General features: G+C 37.8%; 1 protein-coding gene across 2 annotated transcripts in view; it reads right to left on the reverse strand.

Moving 5' to 3' along the window:
• Positions 1-9,016: 9,016 nt before the first annotated feature.
• LOC140139766 (solute carrier family 35 member G1-like) overlaps positions 9,017-25,191 on the reverse strand; it is a 61,735-nt gene continuing 45,560 nt past the window's right edge. Inside the window, exons 1-3 of one of the 2 annotated variants that reach the window (XM_072161474.1) lie at positions 13,056-14,563; positions 11,164-11,845; positions 9,017-10,598 (exon numbers count right to left, since the gene is read on the reverse strand). In XM_072161474.1, the coding sequence (XP_072017575.1) occupies positions 9,925-10,598; positions 11,164-11,719 (1,230 nt within the window). In that variant the 5' untranslated portion in view covers positions 11,720-11,845; positions 13,056-14,563 and the 3' untranslated portion in view covers positions 9,017-9,924. Of the gene's footprint in view, positions 10,599-11,163; positions 11,846-13,055; positions 14,564-25,191 lie in introns of those variants that run through there. The other variant, XM_072161473.1, reaches the window with a different exon arrangement.

A 25,191-nucleotide genomic window follows, 5' to 3' on the forward strand; every position in this document is an offset into this window, starting at 1 on the left:
AGGCTGTTTTAAAAGTTGCACCTGAGTCCATAGCAGTCGGGTTTTCTTTAACAAGCACATGAATAGACCTGGCCATATTGTTTAAGAGCTGACTCCTATGGACTCAGATGCAACTTTTAACACTGTTTAAAACGGTCTCTTTTTTACATGAGCCATTGTGACTGAATGCAATGATGTGTGACGCTATAATTTGGTCCATATGTGTAAAACAAATACGGCTATCATACCTTTTAACACATTTGCATTTTGTCAAATATTTTTCAATTTATTTTAAAAAGTACATAGGGGGAAACCTGTAAGTTGTGGACCCTATATTGTATATTAACTATTCATGAGTATGATGGTTAAAATATCCCTCAGTGTCAGTGGTGGGAACATGGGGGCATTTTCCCAAAAAACTTTGCTCCCCCCCCCAGTCAGAACAACAAAAAACACTAAAACCCCCACTATTTAGGGCAAAAATGCCATATTTTAGGAAACTTACTCAAATTTAAAAAAATTCTGATTTTTGCCCCCCTCCCTTCAAACCAAACCCTTTCAAACCAAAAGTTTCACAAAAATAAATGTGAACAATATCAAATGAAATTAGAAATGTTGCGTTTTTTTTGACACAAGGCGTTAATTGGTATGCCTCCACCATGGGGCGATTTAAATTCAGAAAGATTTAGTGGCTGAGTACACGTCTTGTGAATGTAGCAGGGTCTCAAACAGAATGTGCCAAATTGACCATTATTCTGTGCTCAAACAACACAAGTCACTAATCTCAATAGCGGGTGAAAAATATGCAGTCACAACAACCCAGCACCTCCTTGTGCAGCTCATCAGCCTGGTGATACGTTGCTATGGGATGGCATTCCATTCTTCAACCAGAATTCATCGCAGGTCGTTCAATGTGATTGCATTTGCTACTCGGGCACTCCTGTACAATGTACAACCATGCTGGTCCCACAAGTGTTCAATCGGGTTGAGGTCTGGACTGGTGGCAAGCCATTCCATTCTTTCTACTCCCATATTCTGAAGGTAGTAGTTGATTACCCTGGCTCTATGGAGGCGAGCGTTATCATCTTCGAGGATTTCATTTGGTTCCAGATTTATATGAAGATATGGGATTATAGCTTGCTGCACAAAATAATGGTCAATTTTGTACATTCTGTTTGAGACCCCATTACATTCACAAGCCAAGTACTCGGTTGTGAAAAAGGTGATTGTTTCAAATGCGGTGTCATTGTAAAAGGTTATTAATTCGCTGTCCATTGATATGCAACACAATATGAACATACCACAAATAATCTGAGATATAGATGCTGGAAAAAACTTGCATTTTTTTGCAAAATCTGCATTTCTTTTTAATGTGCGAGCTGCATCCTCAGATGACCAAGATTACCCAAACCAACATTCTCAAATGTTCACACCCGCAAAAAGCTAGTCTGCAACAAGATAATCTTTCTTTGTTCTTTTATTAAACTCTAAATATAACTTGAATTATTTTTCTGATATTATAATGAAAGCTAAGTATTCAACAAAGAAGGTATTCCATATTTTACATGTAAAAAAAAGGTAAAGGAGTCGATCCTGTATAAACAGTGCTCAAGTGCCCATCTCTCTTTCATTGGCGATTGGGCCAGACTCCTCCATGTAATGTTGCTATAGGGGATCGCTACACCTCCTCTACAGCAAGTCTGTTACCTTCCCAGCATTTAAGAATGCCGGTACTCATTTAAACACCTGGGTGGAGAGGAGTAATCGAGATAAAGTGCCTTATTCAAGGGCACAACACGATGGCGTCACCGGGGCTCGAACCCGCAACCTTTCGATTATGAGTCAGTGCCCGTTCCGCTAGGCCACCGTGCTCCCTATACATGTAATAAATGTCTTAAGATTTGAGGAGTTCATTCAATGCGGAATCATTTACACCCAAATAATGTGTCTGATTGAGGCAGTAAAAATGCATGTAATGGATGAGGCATAGTCAAAACCATTAACATTTTTACTGCTGGGGACACATTATTTGGGTGTTATGGATACTACTGGTACCCTTTATGTCTATTCTATTACCACAAAAATAATGAGATTTGATATAGATCTCTCACTGGAAAGTTTTTGATGCCTTTAGGTCAAAAAGTTCAGGGTTTTATAGGATTAGTGTTTGCCTTAAGTGTTATTTGGAGGCAGTGCCATGTGGTTGGGTGGGAATCTCCCAGTCAGAGCTCTTGTTCCCCCCGTAAAAAACTAAAAAATTGCACTATTTGCTGCAATTTTGCGCATTATGCGTACAGTATCAAAAAATATCCCCATTTTGAAAATTGAAAGAAGAATATTAATGTAAAATGTGAAGACTGACAAAACAATCCAAGATTCAATGGGAAATATATTGATGAAATGGGATATAAGTCATCCACAGAGGGTATGGGTTTCAAAGAGAATAGACACTTGGGTAACACCCATTTGAAATACTCCAGTTGCAGAAGATAAAAATAAACCATACAGAGTTTCAAAATAATTAACTATAGCCAATTCCATTTGAAAATCATACTCCCTCTGTGGAAGACTTTTCATATCTTCCACCGAGTGTGGCAGGTTTCAAATGGAACAGCTCAAAAACCAAAGGAAGAAATTCATTTTCTATTTATCAAGACTGTCCAATCTGCAATAGCTGCCCTATAAATATTTAACAATTTCTGCATTCAATATTGTACATCATCTAAAAATATGATACATGGCAGCTATTACAGATGGGGTTTTCTTGCACCAAAACCCTCATTATTATAGTGGGTCAAAGCAGGAGGCAATCAATATTTGGCACAGATTTTGGGGTGTCTTTTTGATATTACGCCCTAAAATGGCATAGAAACCCAGTAGGAAAACATTAAAATAATGTGCACACTGTCCTGCACAGTATATTTTGGCATGGCTAAAGGGCGAGTCAAACAATTTTTGGCAGACAATTGTGAGAACTCGTAATTATTGCACAGCCCTAAGGGAGCGTTAACATGAGGCAGGGTTAGACAGCCCTGAAATATGCACAAAAGAATACAACTTGTATGCTTAGGGAGCACAGTTTTTATGGTCTACTTAGCTCAGCAATGCTTTGCTGTCTTCGATAATGATTCATGTACGCTAGAGCGCTCGATAGGAACAAGCGAACAGTATACGAGTTTGCTGATATCTATCGGAGCGCTCAGCAGAGCAGCAGGATTATAAACACGGTCGATGGTAAAACCATAATCAATTTCCTTTGTGTTCAGTAAGTGCATAACGACCCACTCATCACCTTCTCAAGTGGTCATTAAATAAGCATGTCTGGGGTCGTGTCTCCGGTCAATAGAAAGTCAATAATGTGTGTAAGTTTATGTTTACACAAAGTGATGTAATTGGGTTTCAAGTGGTTGTTAATTCAAGCATGGTCGTAAAATTGATTCAATCGATTTTTTTGGTCAACGCGTAGTATCGGAGCATAGTGTACAATTGAGCGGAGTCTGACAGAGTTTGTTACAGGCTTTAATGGGTTTGGGCTTCGATAAAAGCCAGGTACCTCTCCGATACAATGCGCTATCGAAGACAGCAGAGCATTGCTGAGCTAAGTAGACCATAAAAACTGTCCTCCCTTAGTAAGCATGATAAGGGAAAAAACTCAATCACTTTCAATATTGTAATATATATACCCTTTCAGAAGCGAAGGGTTATTCGGAATACACTATTGCACTTCCCACATTTAAATTAAATTTGTGTTTTTTATACAATAATATACATGTATATAGTCCCCAAAAATTTACACAGGTTGTATAAATAAATCATCTCCTTTTTCATTCATCTCTATTTAAAGAGAAACAGTAAAAAACAGTAAAAAAATTTTCTTACACTTCCTCTGATTGGTCATCTGAGTAACCATTCAAATTAGAGCTTTTAGATATGTCGGTAATTTCAAGCGTACTTTCCTTCAGCCCTATTGACTATTCTTACCATATCTCTGATCTAACTCTAAATTGTAGCCCTTTTTGTAATCAATTAAAATAGGTTAGAGGCGTGCAGTAGTGTCCATGGGTTAACATTATACTCACCAAGTAATTAACTAACTGTAAATTCAAATACATATTTGTACAACAAAATCCTCACAATTTTTAAAGAACACCAAATAGATTGGACCCAAAAAGTACCAACTCAACCATGTCTGTGTTATAGGTTAATGAACATGTATTACTTGTTGCTCTAGAAATTAGACCAAATAATGCACACGCTGATGTTGATGTGTCTAATGCACGAGCCCCAAAGGGGGGAGTGCATTAGACGCATCAACATCAGCTATGATTGATTTTGGTGGTGGATTTACCCTACCATTAGACTGCTGCCCTCATTTGTGTCAATCCTATGGATGCAGAGATCCTCTGGATTGACGACTGAAAAAACTAGAAAAAACTAGGAACAATTACCGAATACGGTGCAACTCTAATAGTCTTATTACAAGACTGCTCTACCCCAACCCTAACCCTAAACTCTGTGAAAAACTGGACTCAAGTCTAGCAAGTTGCACCCACAGAGTACTACAGAGCGTGTACCACCAGTCAAAGTCTCTGCATCATCCGATAATGAGGGCCGATTGTTCCTAGTCTTTGTCAAAGACGACTCGCTATCCATCCCGATGATCCTTGTCAAGTGGGAAGGGAGCGGCGAAGCCACGACAGCGAGTCGCGAAGCGTCGAGAAACGAGCCGGCGTTGTCGCGGCGGCGCTATTTTACTACTGGGTATTTTTACTGATACAATATTTATGTGGGAAAATAACCAACGGGCCTTTCAGAAAGGCTAGATTGTTCCATGAAATGCGACAGGCGAGACTGCTACGCAATTACCGCGTATTTTCATGGTCTATCGCGTAATCGCGAAAGCACGCAACGCTCTATCGCGTAGGCACTGGCGTGATTGTTTGACACGGCACGATCGAACAATTGGCCCTTATGAATATGCGAGAACTCACCGTATACAATACACAGGGATTTTGACTGGTGGTACTTTCTCTGTTTTCTCTCCTCTGTGACAGACTTTTGCAACCACTTTCTGATTGCATTGAGACTGTGCAGAAAGCAGTTTATGCGCCGAGACTGCCCAGTTTGTAGTTTTTAGAGCTTCAGAGCACAATCTTGTCATAATGGCGTGATGCAGCGACGCGGTACACGGGCGCCCCTAGTCAGGCGCGCTATGGCGCACAACCGAAGTTGCAGCAAATATTTTCAGAAGTCCAACACGATATGAGCTGTAAGTTATTCAGTTGTCACTACCGAGCAATCGAGCATAACATAGTACATGCGCTGTGTAGATGACAGATGGAGTGAGTGTTCCATTATGTACAGAGTAATCCTGAGTTGGTGCTCCTTGGGTCTAATCTATTTTTAAGAACACATATTTTACAGAATTACATGTAAATTCATAAATGGAAAAAATAAATATCTGACAGAATGAGAATTTGCTCCGAATCCGTAATTTGCTTGACAGGATTTCTAGTAACCCTGACCTTATAGATGTAGGTTTAATTGGTTGACAATAAACAAAGTTTCTGTTCAAAAATTGAACCTGGTTACCGTGACCTTAATTTACAACAGAAAAAACACCCACAACAGCAAACCTATTTTAAAATATATTATGGTTTTAAAAAACCATTGCATCTGGCATTTACACTTAAAGTTTCAATGGAGCTTAATGTAAAACTTCTTTACTAGAAAACCTGTCAAGCCTGCAAACGATATAGCGATACCGAGATGTAGTATGGATATTCAGTCTGGCTAGGAAAAGCTGCACCCAATAGGCAATTAGCCATATGCCCTTCCTGTACACCCGGTCACTAATTATGTTAAATACGGTAAACATTTATACATGAAGAAGTGATACCAGAGGAGGCTTAAAGGCATTCCTACAATGCACTATGATTGGGAAATTTGATCAATATAACCTAATCTTAAAGGCTAAGTCCCCATTGCCACACACACAAAATGGTAACTTTAAATAGTTGAGACTTATCAAATTAAATTGGATTTTCTTGTGGAAAACATTCTTAATGTCCCACTGCATTAATTTTATTCATTAGTCTCAATGTTTTGAATGTTAAATAAAAGGATGAAAACACCAGATATTTGCACACAATCCCAATGCAAGGTACAAATGTATGGTCAACTGTCCACATGTGTACAAAAGCCAGACATACCAAGGTCAGAAACCCCATTGGGTTATGGGAATGTCTTTATACATCCTCTGAAGTGATACATACTACACTACATGTATATCCATATTGTGAAATCCTAACTTTTAGCACCCTTATAACATGCAAATTGCATGAGGAAAATACTGTATATAGCACTACATACCGGTACTACAATATTCAATTATTATTATTACTCAATTAATTGAACATATTATATTATAATTTAAAGTTGTTAATATGTGACACGATCTGGTCCATGGGGACCAAAGGCGACAAAATTGAAACTGAGATAAAGGTAAAAATATTGAGTAAAAAACAATAAAATACATAAGAAAATAGACATCAAAAACTTTAGAACTTTAGAACCAAGTATGCTAGACCTTTGATGTTTTCAGTAAATGATAGCCTATTGTATGTACAATGTAATAATTACAGTAACTCAAGCTTCAAAAATGCCTCCTTTGGCCCCCATGGACCAGATCGTGTCACATATATCCCTCTTATTTACCTATACATACAAAAAAATCAAAACATGTGATTAATCAAAATGAGCCATTGCTTCAATTGATTTTAGGTAGTTTTGTAGCCAAGCACAATGCTCAAATTATTTAAAAGTGATACTTTGCATGCATTTTTTCTTTCATTATTTAACTCCTGAGGACTACTGCCTTTGGTACAGCATTGGGCTATTCCAGTTGAAATCCATACACCCCCCCTACCCTTTATGGAAGACATGACCTTAATCTCTCACACAGGAAATGTGAATTTCAAAATTGGTTACCAGAATGGGTGACTCTATTTGAAATCCCGGTTTGAAATCTACACCCCCTGTATGGGTGATTTTAAACACCCATGACCTTAAAAGGTCATTTCTTCCATAGGGGGTGTATAAATTTCATCTGGAATAGCCCCGGGGGAATAGCCCAAATTCTGATTGGTTAATTATGTGATATATTCATTGCAGTAACTTCAAATAAACTTAAAATACAACTTTTCAATCCTTTCCAACCCTTCCATGTTGTTGATTGGCTGAATAAATCATAATAGTATTCTGTAAACCAATCAGCAGGTAGTACTCATGAGGTTAAGGCTCTTCAGTCCTATCACGCTGCTGATTGGCTTAATATATCATAATAAGATAATCATTCATCATTAATATTGAACTATAATCTAGTCAACTGGACTTAACTATTTTTGAGTGGGAAATTTTCATGTCCAATCCTGAACGCATCATCAGCCCTACTGATCATCTGGCGGTAAAAGTTCATAATAGTCTTCTTGTAACCAACCAACATATACATGTAAGTCTAAAACATCTATCTTAAAACCTACATGTATATATAAGTGGGGAGACCAGGCCTCAAAATCCCTTTTTTTATTTCGGGGGCTACTTTTGAAGAAAAAATCACCCCAATAATTTAACTTTCGGAGGCTACTTTCAGGATTTCTGGGGCCAAATACCCCAAATTCCCATTTACTTTGGGCCACAAGCCTTAAAATAATTTGCTTTAAGGGGCTAATTAATTTATATTAAAAACAAACCCACAAAAAAAAAAAAATAAAACAAAAGAAAAAACTGCATGCAAGGCATAATCACAAATTATTTCAGCCTCAACCAAAAGCCATCATAGATCTGTATATAAAGCTACTATATGACACAATGTTTAGCAAGTTTTTGCCGGTCAATTTTCACACATAAAAATTGGGAGAATCATTTGTGCCCCTTGTTTTATATCATTTAAGACACTTTTAAAGGTACCAGTACCTGGCAGCAATAGCATCTTATTTAACACAACCTAACCCAACAGAAGCAAGAAACAGTAGAATATAGTTCTCATAACTTTGTAGCTAAGTAGAGGACGTAAGAACTTCAGTAATATATAATCTAGGACTGAATTAAAAAGACTAGTTTGCATCTGACATCATTGCCAATCAAACTCCCTATGACCCTTGATTGGTTAAAAGTGCGTAAAAGGAAGATTTATTCATCTGGTGCCTTCATCAGAAAAAGGAATCACAGAAAAAATGGTGAAAAATTACAGTAGGCCCATTCCATTATCAACTCAGGGATGTGCACGCAGCACCTCTTCAATTTTTTCTTTTTCTGTGTGGTGGTAGATATTGATGAAAAGTAAAATCCCGAAAATTTGTCAACTCCATTTAGAATGCAAATTTGAAATTTAGCCATCGAGTCCCAAAGCCAATATCTCTCAGAAATGTTGGAGGTCCATGACATATCTTCAACATACCTTTGAAAAGTTGTATCCTGGGGTGTCTGACTTATTTTCAGGGGGTGTAGAAAAAAATTCAAATCTGGCATCAGAAATATCTTGCTAAAAGTTTCTAATAGGCTCAAATAAGAGTAATGTCCATCCCAAAGGGCTCTGACTGGCAAAAAAATGGAAAAGTAAAATTATTTTTACTTTTGGAGTTTTGACTAATCAAAGTTGGTCCTGGATGGACATTGCATTTTGAGGGCCTATTATATCTTTAGCTGAAAGTAATAGGAGTTACAAGTTTTCTGATGCCAGATTTGAATTCTACAAAATAAGTACCCCCAGAATACATATTTTGAAAGTTGTAAATGGTTCCCATTTCTACATTTATGGCCCTCCAACGTTGTCATCAGTAAGGTTTGCATTCTCCATAGAGAGTTTTACGCTTATACCCCTAAATTTCAAATTGATGCCACGGGAAAACAAATGGAGTATGAAGCTCAAATTTTCGAATTTTACTTTCTCATCAATATCTACCACCACACAGAAAAAGAAAAATTGAAGAGGTGCTGCGGTGCACATCCCTGGAGTTGATATGGAATGGGTCAGTACTTTTATAAGGCAAAAAGCAAACAGTTTCCTCAGATCTACTAAGATCTAACTTACTAAAATCTAATTACTAAAATCTAAAGACGGTTTGTATATTTGTAGGTGCAAAATTAACTGTAAGGCACGCTGTTTTATCGCAGCGTTCCGTTATTTCAATCATCAAAACAACTAAGTAAGCAAATTGTTTGTGAGTTTGATTGACAGGTGGCGCCAGATGCAAACAAGTATATTTTCTTGAAAAAGGCCTTGGAACAATTTTTTTTCTAAATTTAATTTAATTTTTTAAAAGTCAGGGTTGGGCCTACTTTTAGTGTTGGTCAGGTTACGCCAATCAAACAATTCTTTTTTTTTAGGCCTAGGCTCAACTGTGCCAACAGAGGCCTTGCCAGTAGGAATAGGTACATCCCTTTTATTTTTTACTCACATGAAGTTTGAATTACATTCACACATCCTCAACTATTTTTTCTTGGAAAGTTGGAACCATGTATGCAAGATTTTTGGAGGCAGTTGAGTTGTAAAGGTATAGAACCTACATTTTGCATTGTCAAAATAATAATTTTGCACTGTCAACACACACATTATTTTTGCTTGGAAAGAAACAAAAGATGAGCCCACAGTATTTGGACTTGACTTTGTCTCGTCCAATATTTTAAAACTCACAGCTCGACTAATAAATATGGGCTGAATCTATATATCAATGTTGATCACATCACACTTCTGTGTAATACATTTTTGGCCAAAATCCACAAATTGAACAAAATTGATAGACATCTTTGATGCCAGCACAAGACACCCTTAACATGCAAACAAACATTGATTTTTGGTGGGTGTATCACGTCATTGAAAAGGGTAGATAAATTCACCTCAAGGTAGACATTATAGCAGTCATATGCACACACCCTATACAACCATTATTCTTCACCTTGTGTCTCTTGGCTATCATCATTATTATGATCATCATCCAACATCTCCTCCTCATATTTATTATCATGGTTACTGTTACCATGGTCATCATCACCTTGGTTACTGCTCTCATCCTTCCTGGCCAACCACTTCCGTACATTAATCCCCATAGATGACAACACAATCAGAACAGCACCAACAATCGACGTCCAAAATGGCTTTGTTCCGAACACTATAAACTGCATGATGAATGCTACAGTGACATCATTTGTCCTCATCACCGACACATACCCGGCTTTTTCGGTCTGGAATGCCCTTGTGAGGAATATCTGTCCAAGAAAACTGAACGCTCCTATTCCAAAAAGTAACAGCCTGTCTCGTCCGCAATTGGGAAGAGTCCACCACTGGAGTGATGAGATTAAGATGGCAGTGAGGATTGTTGTGAAGAGTGCATAATAAAATATGGTTGTGAGATAGTGAACGCTTTTACCGATTTTGCGTAAGGTGATGAAAGCGATGGCCGCAAATAATGCGGCGGATAGAGCCAGCAAAGACCCAAGTAACTGGCCCTTGTTGGAGTCTTCTTCCTTGTTCTTATTGTGGAATATGAAAGGTGGTCGAGTGACTAGAAACACTCCACATATTGAGAGTATGCATAATAGGACATCCCATATACTGCAACCTGTTGGCAAAGGTGAAGAAACATAAAGAATTCTATTATTTATATTTATCTTTTATTTTCATGTTTCAATCAATCAATCATCAAAGGAGTGTTTTGTGATGCTATTCTTTGGTTCACCTCAAGTTCAGTTATTTTAATGACTCCACTTTTAACCAATCAGATGAGAGGAATCTATATATGAGGTATATAATAACATATATGCGTATTTCGCTGGTCGCAATATGAACTGTGGCGTAAGTGTACACGCCTTCGTACAAGGGTGGCTTGTCAGCATGCTTGCGCGTAAAATGCATAACCACAAAAAGGCATTGACGTTACTACTGAACTTGAACCAAACCAATGTATAGCATCCTCTTTTTATGTCATATTTCAGCAAGAGATATTCACAAACAGATTATTTTGCCATAGCCAGAGGTTTCCTGTGGTATAAAAATGTAAACATTTTTTGAGACAACTGGAGGATGAGGCTGTGGATCATAAAATGCCCAATCATGTTATGACCACACAAAGTGAGTGTGTTCTTTCTTTTACAGTGTTTTATATTGAGCAGATAATTATTACCAACCTTCTTTCAGCAGAATGCAAGCAAAGATGACAGTAAAGATTGGATTACAGAAGAAAATGGCGCTGGCATCTCCCACGGCCATCATCTGGCATGCAGAGTAAAATAACCCTAAAGATGTGGCACCTGCACCAGTCCTCAGTAATAGTAGAAATAGCTGTTTCTTGGCCACTAGTATCACTGGTCTTGTGTACACCAATGGTGGTATGATTAGGATCACCATAAAAAGAAAACGCCAAAATAAAATTTCTGCGCTGTTGATTTCCCCGGTGAGCATTTTCACAAATATCGTTGTGATAGCGAAAAACACGGAGGAGATTAAAGCGTAATATAATCCAATATGGCTTGTGAATCGTCTAAAACATTTCTGGTATTTTGTCAACTCGGTATTCTCATTGTTTACATTATTTTGTTGCTGTTCGGCTTCCGGATCCGGTGCGATGTTGATAACTTCGTCATCGCTTACACTAATCTGGTCTGGTTGGAAGTGAAATCTAACAGCTCCTCGCCACTTGACAACGCATCCATGTAGCCACCTGATGCACCACGAAGGTCCCATGGTAGTTCAGACATTCGATGAAGGTCTTCTTTAGAAGCATAGAGAATATTGTCACCATCAGAGTCATGTCTGGTTAGTGACGGGAGAGGAAGTGGTTTTGCATCGGCCATGATGAAGAAAATGGTTCTGGAAAAGATTATATTTCAAAAAATGCATAATTATACGGAATACAAATATACTTTACATTGCATTATGTATTTTGTATACATGTACTTCTTCAAGATGCTAGCTGGTAATGCATCAATTAATTTTGAAGACCATCTTGGATTTTTATGCGCAGTAGGAAAGTCACTTTGCACTTACATACCATCCATCACATTTTCATCTTTTAAAGGGGGTACTACACCCCTCGAAAAATTTGTGTCTACTTTTACATTTTTCTCACAAACTAATTATAACACCGTGTAAACGAAAGTTAGGTATTTTATTGGGGCAAGGAATTCAATTACTACACTGGAATTTCAAGGACCCAAGACAAGCGGTTCGTTATTTATGATAAGAAATAAGGTACCGCTAGGATGTACCACATATGTGACACGATCTGGTCCATGGGGGCCAAAGGAGGCATTTTTGAAAATTGAGTTACTATAATTATTACATTTGCAATAGGCTATCATTTACTGACAACACCAAAGGCCTAGCATACTTAGTTCTAAAGTTATGGAGTTTTTTGATGTCTATTTTCTTATGTATTTCATTGTTTTTTACTCCATATTTTTACCTTTATCTCAGTTTAAAATTTGCCGCCTTTGGCCCCCATGGACCCCATGTCACATATATACTGAACCGCTTGTCTTGAGTCACTGAAATTTCAGTGTAGTAATTGGATTCCTTAATTTTGCCCCAATAATATACATAACTTTTGTTACCAGTGTGTTATAATTTTTTAAGAAAAATCCAAAAATAGTCAGAAATTTACCACAGGGGTATAGTACCCCCTTAAATGTATACAATTTACTATTATTCCCTCAGCCTTCAAATTAATCGAAGGCATCAAAGGCAAAATCCCTTCAATGGCCCTGATGTGTTGCCTTAAGTGCCCTATATTTCTGTCTGTTTTCAAGCCTTTGAAAAGCATGTACGGTAATTGCTTTGGTGCCCTTTTCCTATTTTTTTACCTTGGATTGGCTGCCCTTTCAAATTCTTAATTCTTAAAATTCTTTAAAATTACTTACGTTTCATGGAAAGTCAAAAAAGTCAACATTTTTCTGTGACCTATATGTATTGTCAATCAAATATGGGATAAGTCTGTTTCGGTTTATGAAGCAGAATGCCCATCATATCCATGCTCAAGTATGTAAATTCTAGCCTAATTATAATGCACTCAACTACCTACATGTAGCAACTGTCAATCTAACTGCCAGCAAAGTGACTTCACTTTTTACACAGGGACTGAATCACGAGTGTCACGGCCCTGACATCTGTCCAACGATGCAAAAATTTCATAGGGCTGGCCTCTCTACTAGCAGTAGCAATAGTATACAGATCTGCAAATAAGTACCATGCCCCAGCATTATCAATCATCACTTTTTAATACAGGATAAGCAGAAGTCAATCAGTGGCGAATATTGAAGCAGTACGCACAGGATTTTAAGCTAAAAACTGCTCAAATGCATATATAGCAAATGCTGCCATAGTAATTGTTAATTATTGCTGATGTTGTCAATTCCATTGCCAGCGAAGTCATTTCCCTTTTTGTATAGGGAGTGAATCCTGGTGTAGGGATGTGCTATTTGTGGGGACGTACGCGAACGAGGCCTACGATCCTTTTGGGTCCGGGTTCTTCTTGATCTAGAGAAACACATAATCAAAGGCGATGAGACAACGTATTTTGATTAAGACTGTCGATGTACCACTACTTTATTTCTGTGGGCGCTCAAGAACAATGCGCAGATCATCTTGGCCCGAGCCTTAGTGTTTAATAAGACGAGTTCTTAGTGTTACTTCTTCTGCCTATAGAAATCATGCCATTCTTAAGACTTGTTAACACCTACATGGTTAACTGTCAACTCCGACTACCAACTCACTCTTTGGTCACAGTGCTAGCTCACTCCTGGCTCGCTACTGAATAGCAACAGACTCTTGTTGTCTGTGCATCCTACTTTTAAATGGCATACTTCTTAGGAGAGGGCAGTATACTCGAAGAACACATGGACTACTGGAATTATCCAATTTAGTCTAAATAATTGTCAACACATCACTTTCCTTCGAATCTGAACTGTATCTGAACTGTCTATCCAGGTACTTCTTATTATATGGAGGATTATTACATCACTTCCGGGGGTCAAAAAAATGGTCCCCAATTGTAAAAGAAGAGGGAAAATAATTAATTTGTTGTACCTGACAGTTCTCTTTACATAATCAGTATTTGAATTATCACTGAATGTGTCACCTGAAAGAAAACACAATATAACCATGTGAAAAGTAAATATAGTTCAATTGCTGCATGGTAGTTGACTGCTAACTGAAGAATCCCTGACATGTGGTAGACACGCGACTGTAAAGGTCAATCCCAGTGCAGAGTATGTGAAGGAATGTTATCAACTAATGTTTAAAGTGATGCAAAAGTTCAGCGACCTACCATAGTGTGTACAAAACTCATGTAAGATGTCACTGAAGGCAGTCAAACATCAAAAGAAATGGAATGTCATACGTTTGTCATACGCAAGGACAACATGTTTATAAGTCGCAAAAAGATGAAACCTATTACGTACACAGCTTTGCTTGTGTTCACATTGTATAGTTTGTGTCCCCGGGGGGGGGGGGGGTACTCAGTACAAATGACCATACGGGGACGTGCCGCAAATATGGGTAGCATTTTCAGCCTCTTGGTATATGACCCCTTTTTCAAAGCATATTTTGGTATATGAATGGGTCCTTTTTTCAAAATTTTCTCAATTTTTTCGGAAAATAGCCCAATTTTTCCTTAATCTAGTGAAAATTTTCAAAATTTTCCCAAAATTTTGGGAAAATTTGTAAAAACTAAGACAATTTGGGGTAAATTCGGCCGAAAATTTTGACTTTTGGTATATCAATGGGTCCAAATTTCTTGAAAAATTGGTATATTTATGGGTCCACTTTCAAATTCTCAGCGGCACGTCCCTACCAAAACCAAACTTGAGTACCCCCCCCCCCCCGGGTTTGTGTCGCAACGTTGATCACAATTGATCATGAAGGCAATTTCTGTCCTTATATGAGGCAATAATTGTTTGTGGCAGAAGAATTTAAAATGCTACCAAAACAAGTGGTGAGTATAAGGGAACAAACAGCTATAAACACAGTGTGCTGTTTAATGTGAAGTTTCGTTCTGGCATAATTGTTTGTGGCATGTGAAGATGCTACCAAAACAAGTCGTTAGCAAAGGAACAAACAGCCAAACACAGTGTGCTGTTTAATGAGGCAGTGGAAGAAGTTTGATTGTTGCATAACTCATTTACTTTAAGTGTCTGCATACAAATTAAGTTCACACCCAATCATAAATAGTTTGTTTGATGTTCTGGGTGGTGTCCACAGTTTTCCTCTAAAACTGTCGTGGAAGGTATATAGGCATGATTTAGGAAAAGACGACACATTTTTTCTTGTTGTGTGACATTTGAAATAGGTGGTAAACTTGTCTATTTCCAATCTGAACGTAATATTGTTGAACATATACTGAACACAAACACAATGATGGCATACTAGCGATAACCATTCTAACGCCAATGTCTAATAAATGAACCGCTACAATGACAAATATAATGATACAAAAATTAACCGCTAGAGTAAAATTTTAAATGCCGAGCGTGTACAATTTGTAACGTGTATAAATAGTAATGTGATGTCAATAGATGTCTACAAATAATTATAAAAAGGTTACCACACCTGACTCATGTGATATACATATACAATGCATGGAAGTGTCTATCACTTACATTGGTTTCATTTCATGTCAATGAAGTATAAAGAAATGCTCTAGCTAACACTATTGTGGAAACATTATTGGGGGTATGCTCAGAAGGAAAACGTGATGTATACACAAAACCCGCGTGCTATATCACAGATAACTAAACGCAGTGACTCATGAGGGGTGCACACCAGTAAATAGCTCCCACTGACTTTCTGTACAAACAGGGTCCAGGAAAACATCATTTTCTTGACTCCAGAGCGACTCAGTTCTTCAAAACTTAGGCCTACCCTTTCTGCAAGTCGAAGGTCAGATGAAGTCATCTATTGTAGAAATTATATACGGAGTCCAGCATTTTTTTCCAGAAAAATGCCGACTATATCACCCTATAGCCCATACAGCGTACGCCACCTTACGAATAGCTTGGTGTTTCTGAAATGTAACACATTTTGAAAGTTTAGCCAAATTGTAATAAAAAGTCAGATCCTGCTCATTTTTCACAGACAATCTATTTCCCAGGCCTAAATGAGGATTAAATATGAATAAGGGCCTAATAGTTGGGTTTTAAGCCTTTTCTAATGGATTTAATTCAGTCGTATTGCACGTTTCCTCGTTTGAAACACTGATTTTTTTCTCCCAGGGTGTAGGAGACTTTTATTTACTGGTGTGCACTCTAAAGATTTTTTATGTTTTTATGTTTATTTAATAAATCATAAATTGGACATTGGTTAACTTAATTAGACTGGTTTCTTTCAGTTTGAAGGGGTTTTTACTATGCAAATCAGCTAATTGACATGGTACTATTTTTAGAACATTTTGCTATCTACTGCTGATAGCAATGACAAAAAATCTAATTTCATGATTTCCCATTTTAATCTCTCTAAATAAGAGCAAGCAAACATGAAGATAAGCAAATTGCAAAAGCAAATGAGGAGAAAATACATGGCCAGTGGTGTAACATCATAGGGGTGGGGTGGGGGTGGTTGCAGGGGTGTGGGGGGTGAAAGGGCATCATGTCCCCTGTCAATCGATTTAAAATTTTGAAAATCCCTGAGGAAAATTGCAGAAAAGTGCTTGGGTGCCCCTAGTGCCTGTTGATGCTCCTCCCTCCCTCCTCCCTCCCCCATAGTGGTCTGTGCCAACCCCCCTACCCCCAGGATATCTCATGCTACACCACTGTACATGGCTAGTAACTATATAACATAAGCCCTGGGAGTAGAGCCTGGGTACAGTGATGAAAATTAGCTTGCCTAAAACATGTTAAAGCTGATGGTCAGTGTAATTTTTAAGCTTACCAACATTGTGTCCAATGCAGGTTCCATTCAGCCAATTACAGCCTTCTAAATGCATGCTCGAACCATGGTGGGAATGATTTTCTTAAGCTTTTGCAGTTCTATATGATAGAGAACGACAGCAGTGCCAAATTTGGAAGTCTCGTGATGCATGATCATGCATCGTCTTACAATGCTATGTCAGTGATCTAAGTGATCCGGTATGCATTTCCACTGATTTAGGCCTTATTTGTACACAAATCTTACCTTTATACTCCTTCAATAGTCAAAAATCTGCAGGTAGTTTGCTAAACAAGCTAGAAACCATCTAATTGATATGCTACACAGTCATTTGTAGCTTCGCTTTGAAGGATTTTATCGATAACAATTTAAAACTCGAAGGAAAACATTGTGACCGAGGTCAAAAGGTCAAAATTGTAAAGATTTTTTATGTTTTTATGTTTATTTAATAAATTATAAATTGGACATTGGTAAACTTAATTAGACTGGTTTCTTTCAGTTTGAAGGGGTTTTTACTATGCAAATCAGCTAATTGACATGGTACTATTTTTAGAATATGTTGCTATCTACTGCTGATAGCAATGACAAAAAATCTAATTTCATGATTTCCCATTTTAATCTCTCTAAATAAGAGCAAGCAAACATGAAGATAAGCAAATTGCAAAAGCAAATGAGGAGAAAATACATGGCCAGTGGTGTAACATCATAGGGGTGGGTGGGGGTGGTTTCAGGGGTGTGGGGGGGGGGGTGAAAGGGCATCATGTGCACTGTCAATCGATTTAAAATTTTGAAAATCCCTGAGGAAAATTGCAGAAAAGGTGCTTGGGTGCCCCTAGTGCCTGTTGATGCTCCCTCCCTCCCTCCCCCATAGTGGTCTGTGCCAACCCCCCCCCCCCCAGGATATCTCATGCTACACCACTGTACATGGCTAGTAACTATATAACATAAGCCCTGCGGGTAGAGCCTGGGTACAGTGATGAAAATTAGCTTGCCTAAAACATGTTAAAGCTGATGGTCAGTATAATTTTTAAGCTTACCAACATTGTGTCCAATGCAGGTTCCATTCAGCCAATTACAGCCTTCTAAATGCATGCTCGAACCATGGTGGGAAGGATTTTCTTAAGCTTTTGCAGTTCTATATGATAGAGAACGACAGCAGTGCCAAATTTGGAAGTCTCGCGATGCATGATCATACATCGTCTTACAATGCTATGTCAGTGATCCGAGTATGCATTTCCACTGATTTAGGTCTTATTTGTACAAAAATCTTACCTTTATACTCCTTCAATAGTCAAAAATCTGCAGGTAGTTTGCTAAACAAGCTAGAAACCATCTAATGATATGCTACAGTCATTTGTAGCTTTGCTTTGAAGGATTTTATCGATAACAATTTAAAACTCAAAGGAAAACATTGTGACCGAGGTCAAAAGGTCAAAATTGTACTGGGTGCACACCAGTAAATAGCTCCCATTGACTTTCTGTACAAACAGGGTCCAGGAAAACATCATTTTCTTGACTCCAGAGCGACTCAGTTCTTCAAAACTTACCCTTTCTGCAAGTCGAAGGTCAGATGAAGTCATCTATTGTAGAAATTATATACGGAGCCCAGCATTTTTTCCAGAAAAATGCCGACTAGATCACCCTATAGCCCATATAGCGTACGCCACCTTACGAATAGCTTGGTGTTTCTGAAATGTAACACATTTTGAAAGTTTAGCCAAATTGTGATAAAAAGTCAGATCCTGCTCATTTTTCACAGACATAAAGGCCTAAATGAGGATTAAATATGAATAAGGGCCTAAGCAAATCAGCTAATTGACATGGTACTATTTTTAGAATATGTTGCTATCTACTGCTGATAGCAATGACAAAAAATCTAATTTCATGATTTCCCATTTTAATCTCTCTAAATAAGAGCAAGCAAACATGAAGATAAGCAAATTGCAAAAGCAAATGAGGAGAAAATACATGGCCAGTGGTGTAACATCATAGGGGTGGGTGGGGGTGGTTTCAGGGGTGTGGGGGGGGGGTGAAAGGGCATCATGTGCACTGTCAATCGATTTAAAATTTTGAAAATCCCTGAGGAAAATTGCAGAAAAGGTGCTTGGGTGCCCCTAGTGCCTGTTGATGCTCCTCCCTCCCTCCCCCATAGTGGTCTGTGCCAACCCCCCTACCCCCAGGATATCTCATGCTACACCACTGTACATGGCTAGTAACTATATAACATAAGCCCTCATGGTAGAGCCTGGGTACAGTGATGAAAATTAGCTTGCCTAAAACATGTTAAAGCTGATGGTCAGTATAATTTTTAAGCTTACCAACATTGTGTCCAATGCAGGTTCCATTCAGCCAATTACAGCCTTCTAAATGCATGCTCGAACCATGGTGGGAAGGATTTTCTTAAGCTTTTGCAGTTCTATATGATAGAGAACGACAGCAGTGCCAAATTTGGAAGTCTCGCGATGCATGATCATACATCGTCTTACAATGCTATGTCAGTGATCCGAGTATGCATTTCCACTGATTTAGGTCTTATTTGTACAAAAATCTTACCTTTATACTCCTTCAATAGTCAAAAATCTGCAGGTAGTTTGCTAAACAAGCTAGAAACCATCTAATGATATGCTACAGTCATTTGTAGCTTTGCTTTGAAGGATTTTATCGATAACAATTTAAAACTCAAAGGAAAACATTGTGACCGAGGTCAAAAGGTCAAAATTGTACTGGGTGCACACCAGTAAATAGCTCCCATTGACTTTCTGTACAAACAGGGTCCAGGAAAACATCATTTTCTTGACTCCAGAGCGACTCAGTTCTTCAAAACTTACCCTTTCTGCAAGTCGAAGGTCAGATTAAGTCATCTATTGTAGAAATTATATACGAGTCCAGCATTTTTCCAGAAAAATGCCGACTAGATCACCCTATAGCCCATATAGCGTACGCCACCTTACGAATAGCTTGGTGTTTCTGAAATGTAACACATTTTGAAAGTTTAGCCAAATTGTGATAAAAAGTCAGATCCTGCTCATTTTTCACAGACATAAAGGCCTAAATGAGGATTAAATATGAATAAGGGCCTAATAGTTGGGTTTTAAGCCTTTTCTAATGGATTTAATTCAGTCGTATTGCACGTTTCCTCATTTGAAACACTGATTTTTTTCTCCCAGGGTGTAGGAGACTTTTATTTACTGGTGTGCACTCTGAGATTCCAGAGTATGTGTAATACTCCTGGCTCTATGGTGGAGTTCGTGGCCATCTCTCTTTTACTCAATCAACCTTTATTTTATTGTTGTATATGTCAAGGGCTTTCAGAAAAACTTGGGTGATCAATCTCAATATGCCTAACTTTTTCTGTAGAGGGCGCTTTTCAAAATGGCCACCAAATTTACTGCTTTTGAGTATATCTTAGCTCCAGAGGCTCATAGAGATATGATTTTGGTGTCTATGCATATGTTTTCAGGGTCTAGGAACCCGAAGAAACAACTTAGAATATGAATAAATTTTCTAATGAGGGCGCTTTTCAAAATGGCCGCCAAATTGACTAATTTTGACTTTATCTCAGCTCTAGAGGTTCATAGAGACCGGACATTGGTGTCTAAACATATGTTTTCATGGTCAAGGAACCCCAAAATACTACTATGTTAGACTTGGGCGCAGTAGGGGTGGACAGCCATCCTTAATTTCAAAATGGCCATCACGAAATTGTCCTTTTTATCTTCAAAAACAATCGACTTGTTATTTGAACTGACATTTTCTTTTTACATTTCAGGTTAAAATCTGAAGTTCTGAAGCTGTTTCATATAACAAGACCAAGTATAGCATGTGCCAAGAGACATCACAAGATAAACTGGTCTGCACACTTAATCCTTCTTGAATTTCAAAATTGTTCATTTACACATCATGGTCATATTTTTGGGTGGCTTCAATCTTGCTTTAATGTCAATTTTCCAGCAAGAATAGTGTAAACAAGCAATTTGCCTTAATTAATGTCAAAGAGATACAACTCTAAAACAGTACCACAGCTATACCATCAGGTTCCCACCCTTATGAAAAAACAACGACCAAATCATGATCGTAACGATCAAATTCTTGATCGTTACGATCAAAAAATGGTCGCGGCGACCAAAATTTTGACCGTCAATGATCGTACGACCATAATAGGACTGATAGAGAATGGTCGTAGAAATGATCGTAACAAAAATGTTGGTCGTATTTTTGGTTGTAATCCAAATATTGGTCGTAAATTTGATCGTTTTTTGAATCCAAATATATTTGGTCGTAATTATTGCTTTGATTGTGAATACAGTTGATCGTATTTTTGGTTGTAATCAAAATTTTGGTCGTTTTTTTGATCGCTTTTTCATTCCAACTAAATTTGATCGTATATTATGATCACAATTTTGATGGTTGTAATTTTACGATCATTCAAAATGGTCGCAATCATGATACTTATATAATCTGAGAAAAAAAAAAAAAAATTCAAATTCATCATTTGAAAATTACAATCACAAAATTTTCATAAGATTAGGAACACCTATAAATCTCAATCAAAATCATGAAAATGACCAGATATTATATTTAGATGAAATTTTCCTTTTTTTTTGCCATTTTATTTCATAATCAATTTATTTCCACAGTAAAAATTGCTTTTACAATAAAATTGACTTCAAATGTTTAAATACAGAGATATGAAATACCACGCATAGAACATAATTCCTGAAATGTTTGTTGATGCCACTTTGGCCACATGTTCTGCATGAATTCGCCATGCACCCTTAGCGTTACAACGTTATATGTTATTATGACAGGTGTACATTACAATTGTGTAAAAGTTTATGGTGATAAAATATGAATTGCAAAATAAACATTGAATTTAAAACAGGCAGATATCATGCAACTACTTCAAGTTAATTGAGCTATTAAGCTGAGATATTCATGTATAGCAGTAAAACATAGTACTACTACTAGCAGAATATAAGGTACTGCATATTGTAATATCAATATGTTATGACTAAGTATGATGATGAGTATATACCTTACATACCAGCCCGGGATAACAGCAGATTGTCTTTTAAACCAACTATAGTTTGATATTCAAACTTATTATAGCCTTCAGCTTCATGCAGCTACTTACAATTAAGAAATAAATGTCCTCAAATAATCATTGCATATTATCTTATACAGCACAGCATTTCAGCACTCACTTGTTGATGTTGCATTCTGTTTTATCAGCATTAACTTAGTGATAGCTAGTAGCCCATGACCTTTTGTGGTTCATATCCATTTTAATTATTAATTTTTGACTCATTTTTCAAAAAAAAATTTACAAAATAAAAGTGACTAATAATTTTATTATCATATATGCATAAATATTTGTTACATTTTTCTCCAAAAATACAACCAAATAATATTTTGAAATAAAAAATTTCTCAAGGGTCAAAGCCCGTAGCCCCCATATACAGCCAATCACAATTCACATGGCCAAAGGTCATAGTATATTCAAAAAATTGGATGCATGCAGTCATGGCAGTTGCAGAGCATGAGAGATCACAAATAATATGATATATCTTTTGATTTAAAAAAAGTTCATGAGAAAGAATGTGAGAAATATGATCTCTGCCTACATGTATAAGGACCATCCAGCCAGCGCAGGTAGTATAGTGAAATGAGATGGACATGAATGATGAAATGAGTGTAGCATGTTACATGTACATGTAGTTGTAGGTAAGCTTATTAAAGGGCATATGTATTTTTATGGAATTCAATGGTCATGATCAGATGATGGTTGGCAATCCTTTCTTTGCATGCACCTGGCCTGGATCAGGAAATTATTCTCTTCCATTGTCTTCTGCAACTACTCACACATCATATATGATTCGAGAATCAAGAACTTTTTACTTTAATAATAATGTTGAGTTATAATCAGTTATATTACATGTAACTCATGCAGTTTAGTTATATTAATTTTTAGCTTATACTACATGTACATGACTTTGTTTTAAAGATTAATTTAGGCCTAAGTGAATATCTTGTCCAGCATATATACCATTCATAACTGTTGATGCTTTTCTTGGACTTCAATAATTCAGGGTTAAATGGTGCAGGCATGGTGTGTACGGACTAGTGAGTCATTTTTGGTCGCAGCAGTGGGAAATTTTACAATCATTAAAATATTGATCGCGATAGAAGCAATCAAATGCAGCGATCAGAAATAGCAATCGTAATAATGCGACCGTTTTAATGTTCGCATTACAAAAAATTACGATCATTATTTGCGATCAAAAAAACGATCAAAAGTTGGTTGCATATATGGTCGCATATTCGCGATCAAAATTACGACCATTAATAAGGGTCAAAATAATGATCGCTGGGGTACCAAATGTGATCAAAATTACGATGATAAATACAATCAAATTTTGGTCGTAATTATGGTCGCAATTTTGGTCGTAATTATGGTCGCAAATTTGGTCGTAATTATGATCGCATCAACATGGTCGTTCTTTTCATAGGGGCAACTTTTACCCTGAAAATAGTTTTACTAGATCATTGATGATCTGTGTTGAAGTTCTATGCACTATATATATAACCAATGTTGTGAACTCGCCATTTGTATCGCCTTATTATAATTCAGGTTAAAGTCAAAAGAGCCCTAATCCACGATGGAATCCATTCAACTATCAAGTCAAGCAAAGTCAAGTCCTGAAGCTGTTTGCTGCTTGGGATTCCACTAATTACATACGACGGGGTACAGTGTATCTAGAGGATGCAAGAAAGCTACCTGAAACAGCCCCAACAGTTTATAGACACTTTTCAGATGGACATTCCTTCTCAATTAAGGACAAACCCGGGCGCTTCTCAGCAGTTGGATCAGAAGTTGTAGCAGACCATCAACCTTGGATCAGAAGTTGGAGCAGACCATCAACCTTTCATCACAATGCAGCGATGGTGTCATTGGACATTCCAAGCAGACAGTACATCGCTCAATGGGATCTTATCTATCATGAAATGATGGCTGTGAAAAACCTACACAGAGAATTTACTGGTGTCGACGGGAGTACCTCGGAGGCATGGTACCATCATGAGTCATCATCTTCAGTCACTATCAAACAAGAAGGACACGTTCAAGAGATGATGAAGTTCATTGAAAAGAGAGGGTCACCGTTCTCTGCAGAGTGCCCCAAAGAGCTCCACAACTTCGTCACCAAGCAGGTGATGACATCAGAAATCAGAAACGACGTACTAAATGCGCCTGAAAAGGGGAAGAACAAATACCAGGCTGTCCACAGTGAAAAGATAATCAAGAAATCTGTAAAACTGAGAGACACTATTCACAGAGGGAACCTCAAAACAATGGCCTCAATCAACGAAAAACCCAAGAGAACAGTTCAGAAAGTCATCGCAGCCATGAATATGACTGACAAATCCATCGAAGTGGCTATAGAGATAGAGGTTTTGGCACTGATGATCTTCTGACATATGTACCTTCCCCATTGCTGTTTGGTGGTGACGGTTTAATGATCAAACCAGAAAAGAGCCAACTTGTTCGGGAATTAGAGGAAACCCTCAAGCCTGATGACTATTACTACCGGCATAAAGATGATTCAGCCTTCCTGATTGATGTCATGGCAGCAATTCGCAGAGTGCCTCTATCAGGACTTACTAGTTTCTCTGATCTGCTCTCTAAGTTTGCCGACACAACCTCTCTGTATCATCACCATGGCAGATGTGATTATATCTTTGACATTTACCATGACGACCCATCGGTGAAAGATACAGAGAGGTTGAGGAGATGACGCGCAAACTCCAGTGGTACTGAGCTCAATTGAGCTATCTACATCAATTCCAAAGGACATGTCAACGTTCTGGCCGTCAAGCCAAACAAAAAAAATGCTGCTGGAAACACAAGTGTATGCATTCTTGCGTGATAAGTCCATGGAAATGCATAAAGAGCCAACTGTTCTTAGCCAGCTGTGCATTGACAGTGGCAAATGGAAGTACATAAAGATCCATAATGGAACAGAATATAACATGCAGCACCTGCAGTCTCGAATTGAAGAGGCAGATCTCCGTATACCCATGCATGTCCTAGATTGTGTCCGAGCTGGTCACAAAATATGCGTTGTTATATCCAACGATACTGGTGTAACAGTTGCCCTGTTGTTTTATATGGCTACCTTTCTTCACGAGGGTCTTCAGGAACTGTGGGTAAGAGCAGGAAGAGGCAACACTACCCGTTTTGTACCTCTCCACATTCTGTATGCAAGATTGGGCCCTCAGATATGCACAGTGCTTCCTGC

This window comes from Amphiura filiformis, chromosome 18 (assembly GCF_039555335.1).
Source record: "Amphiura filiformis chromosome 18, Afil_fr2py, whole genome shotgun sequence".
Lineage (NCBI taxonomy): Eukaryota > Metazoa > Echinodermata > Ophiuroidea > Amphilepidida > Amphiuridae > Amphiura > Amphiura filiformis.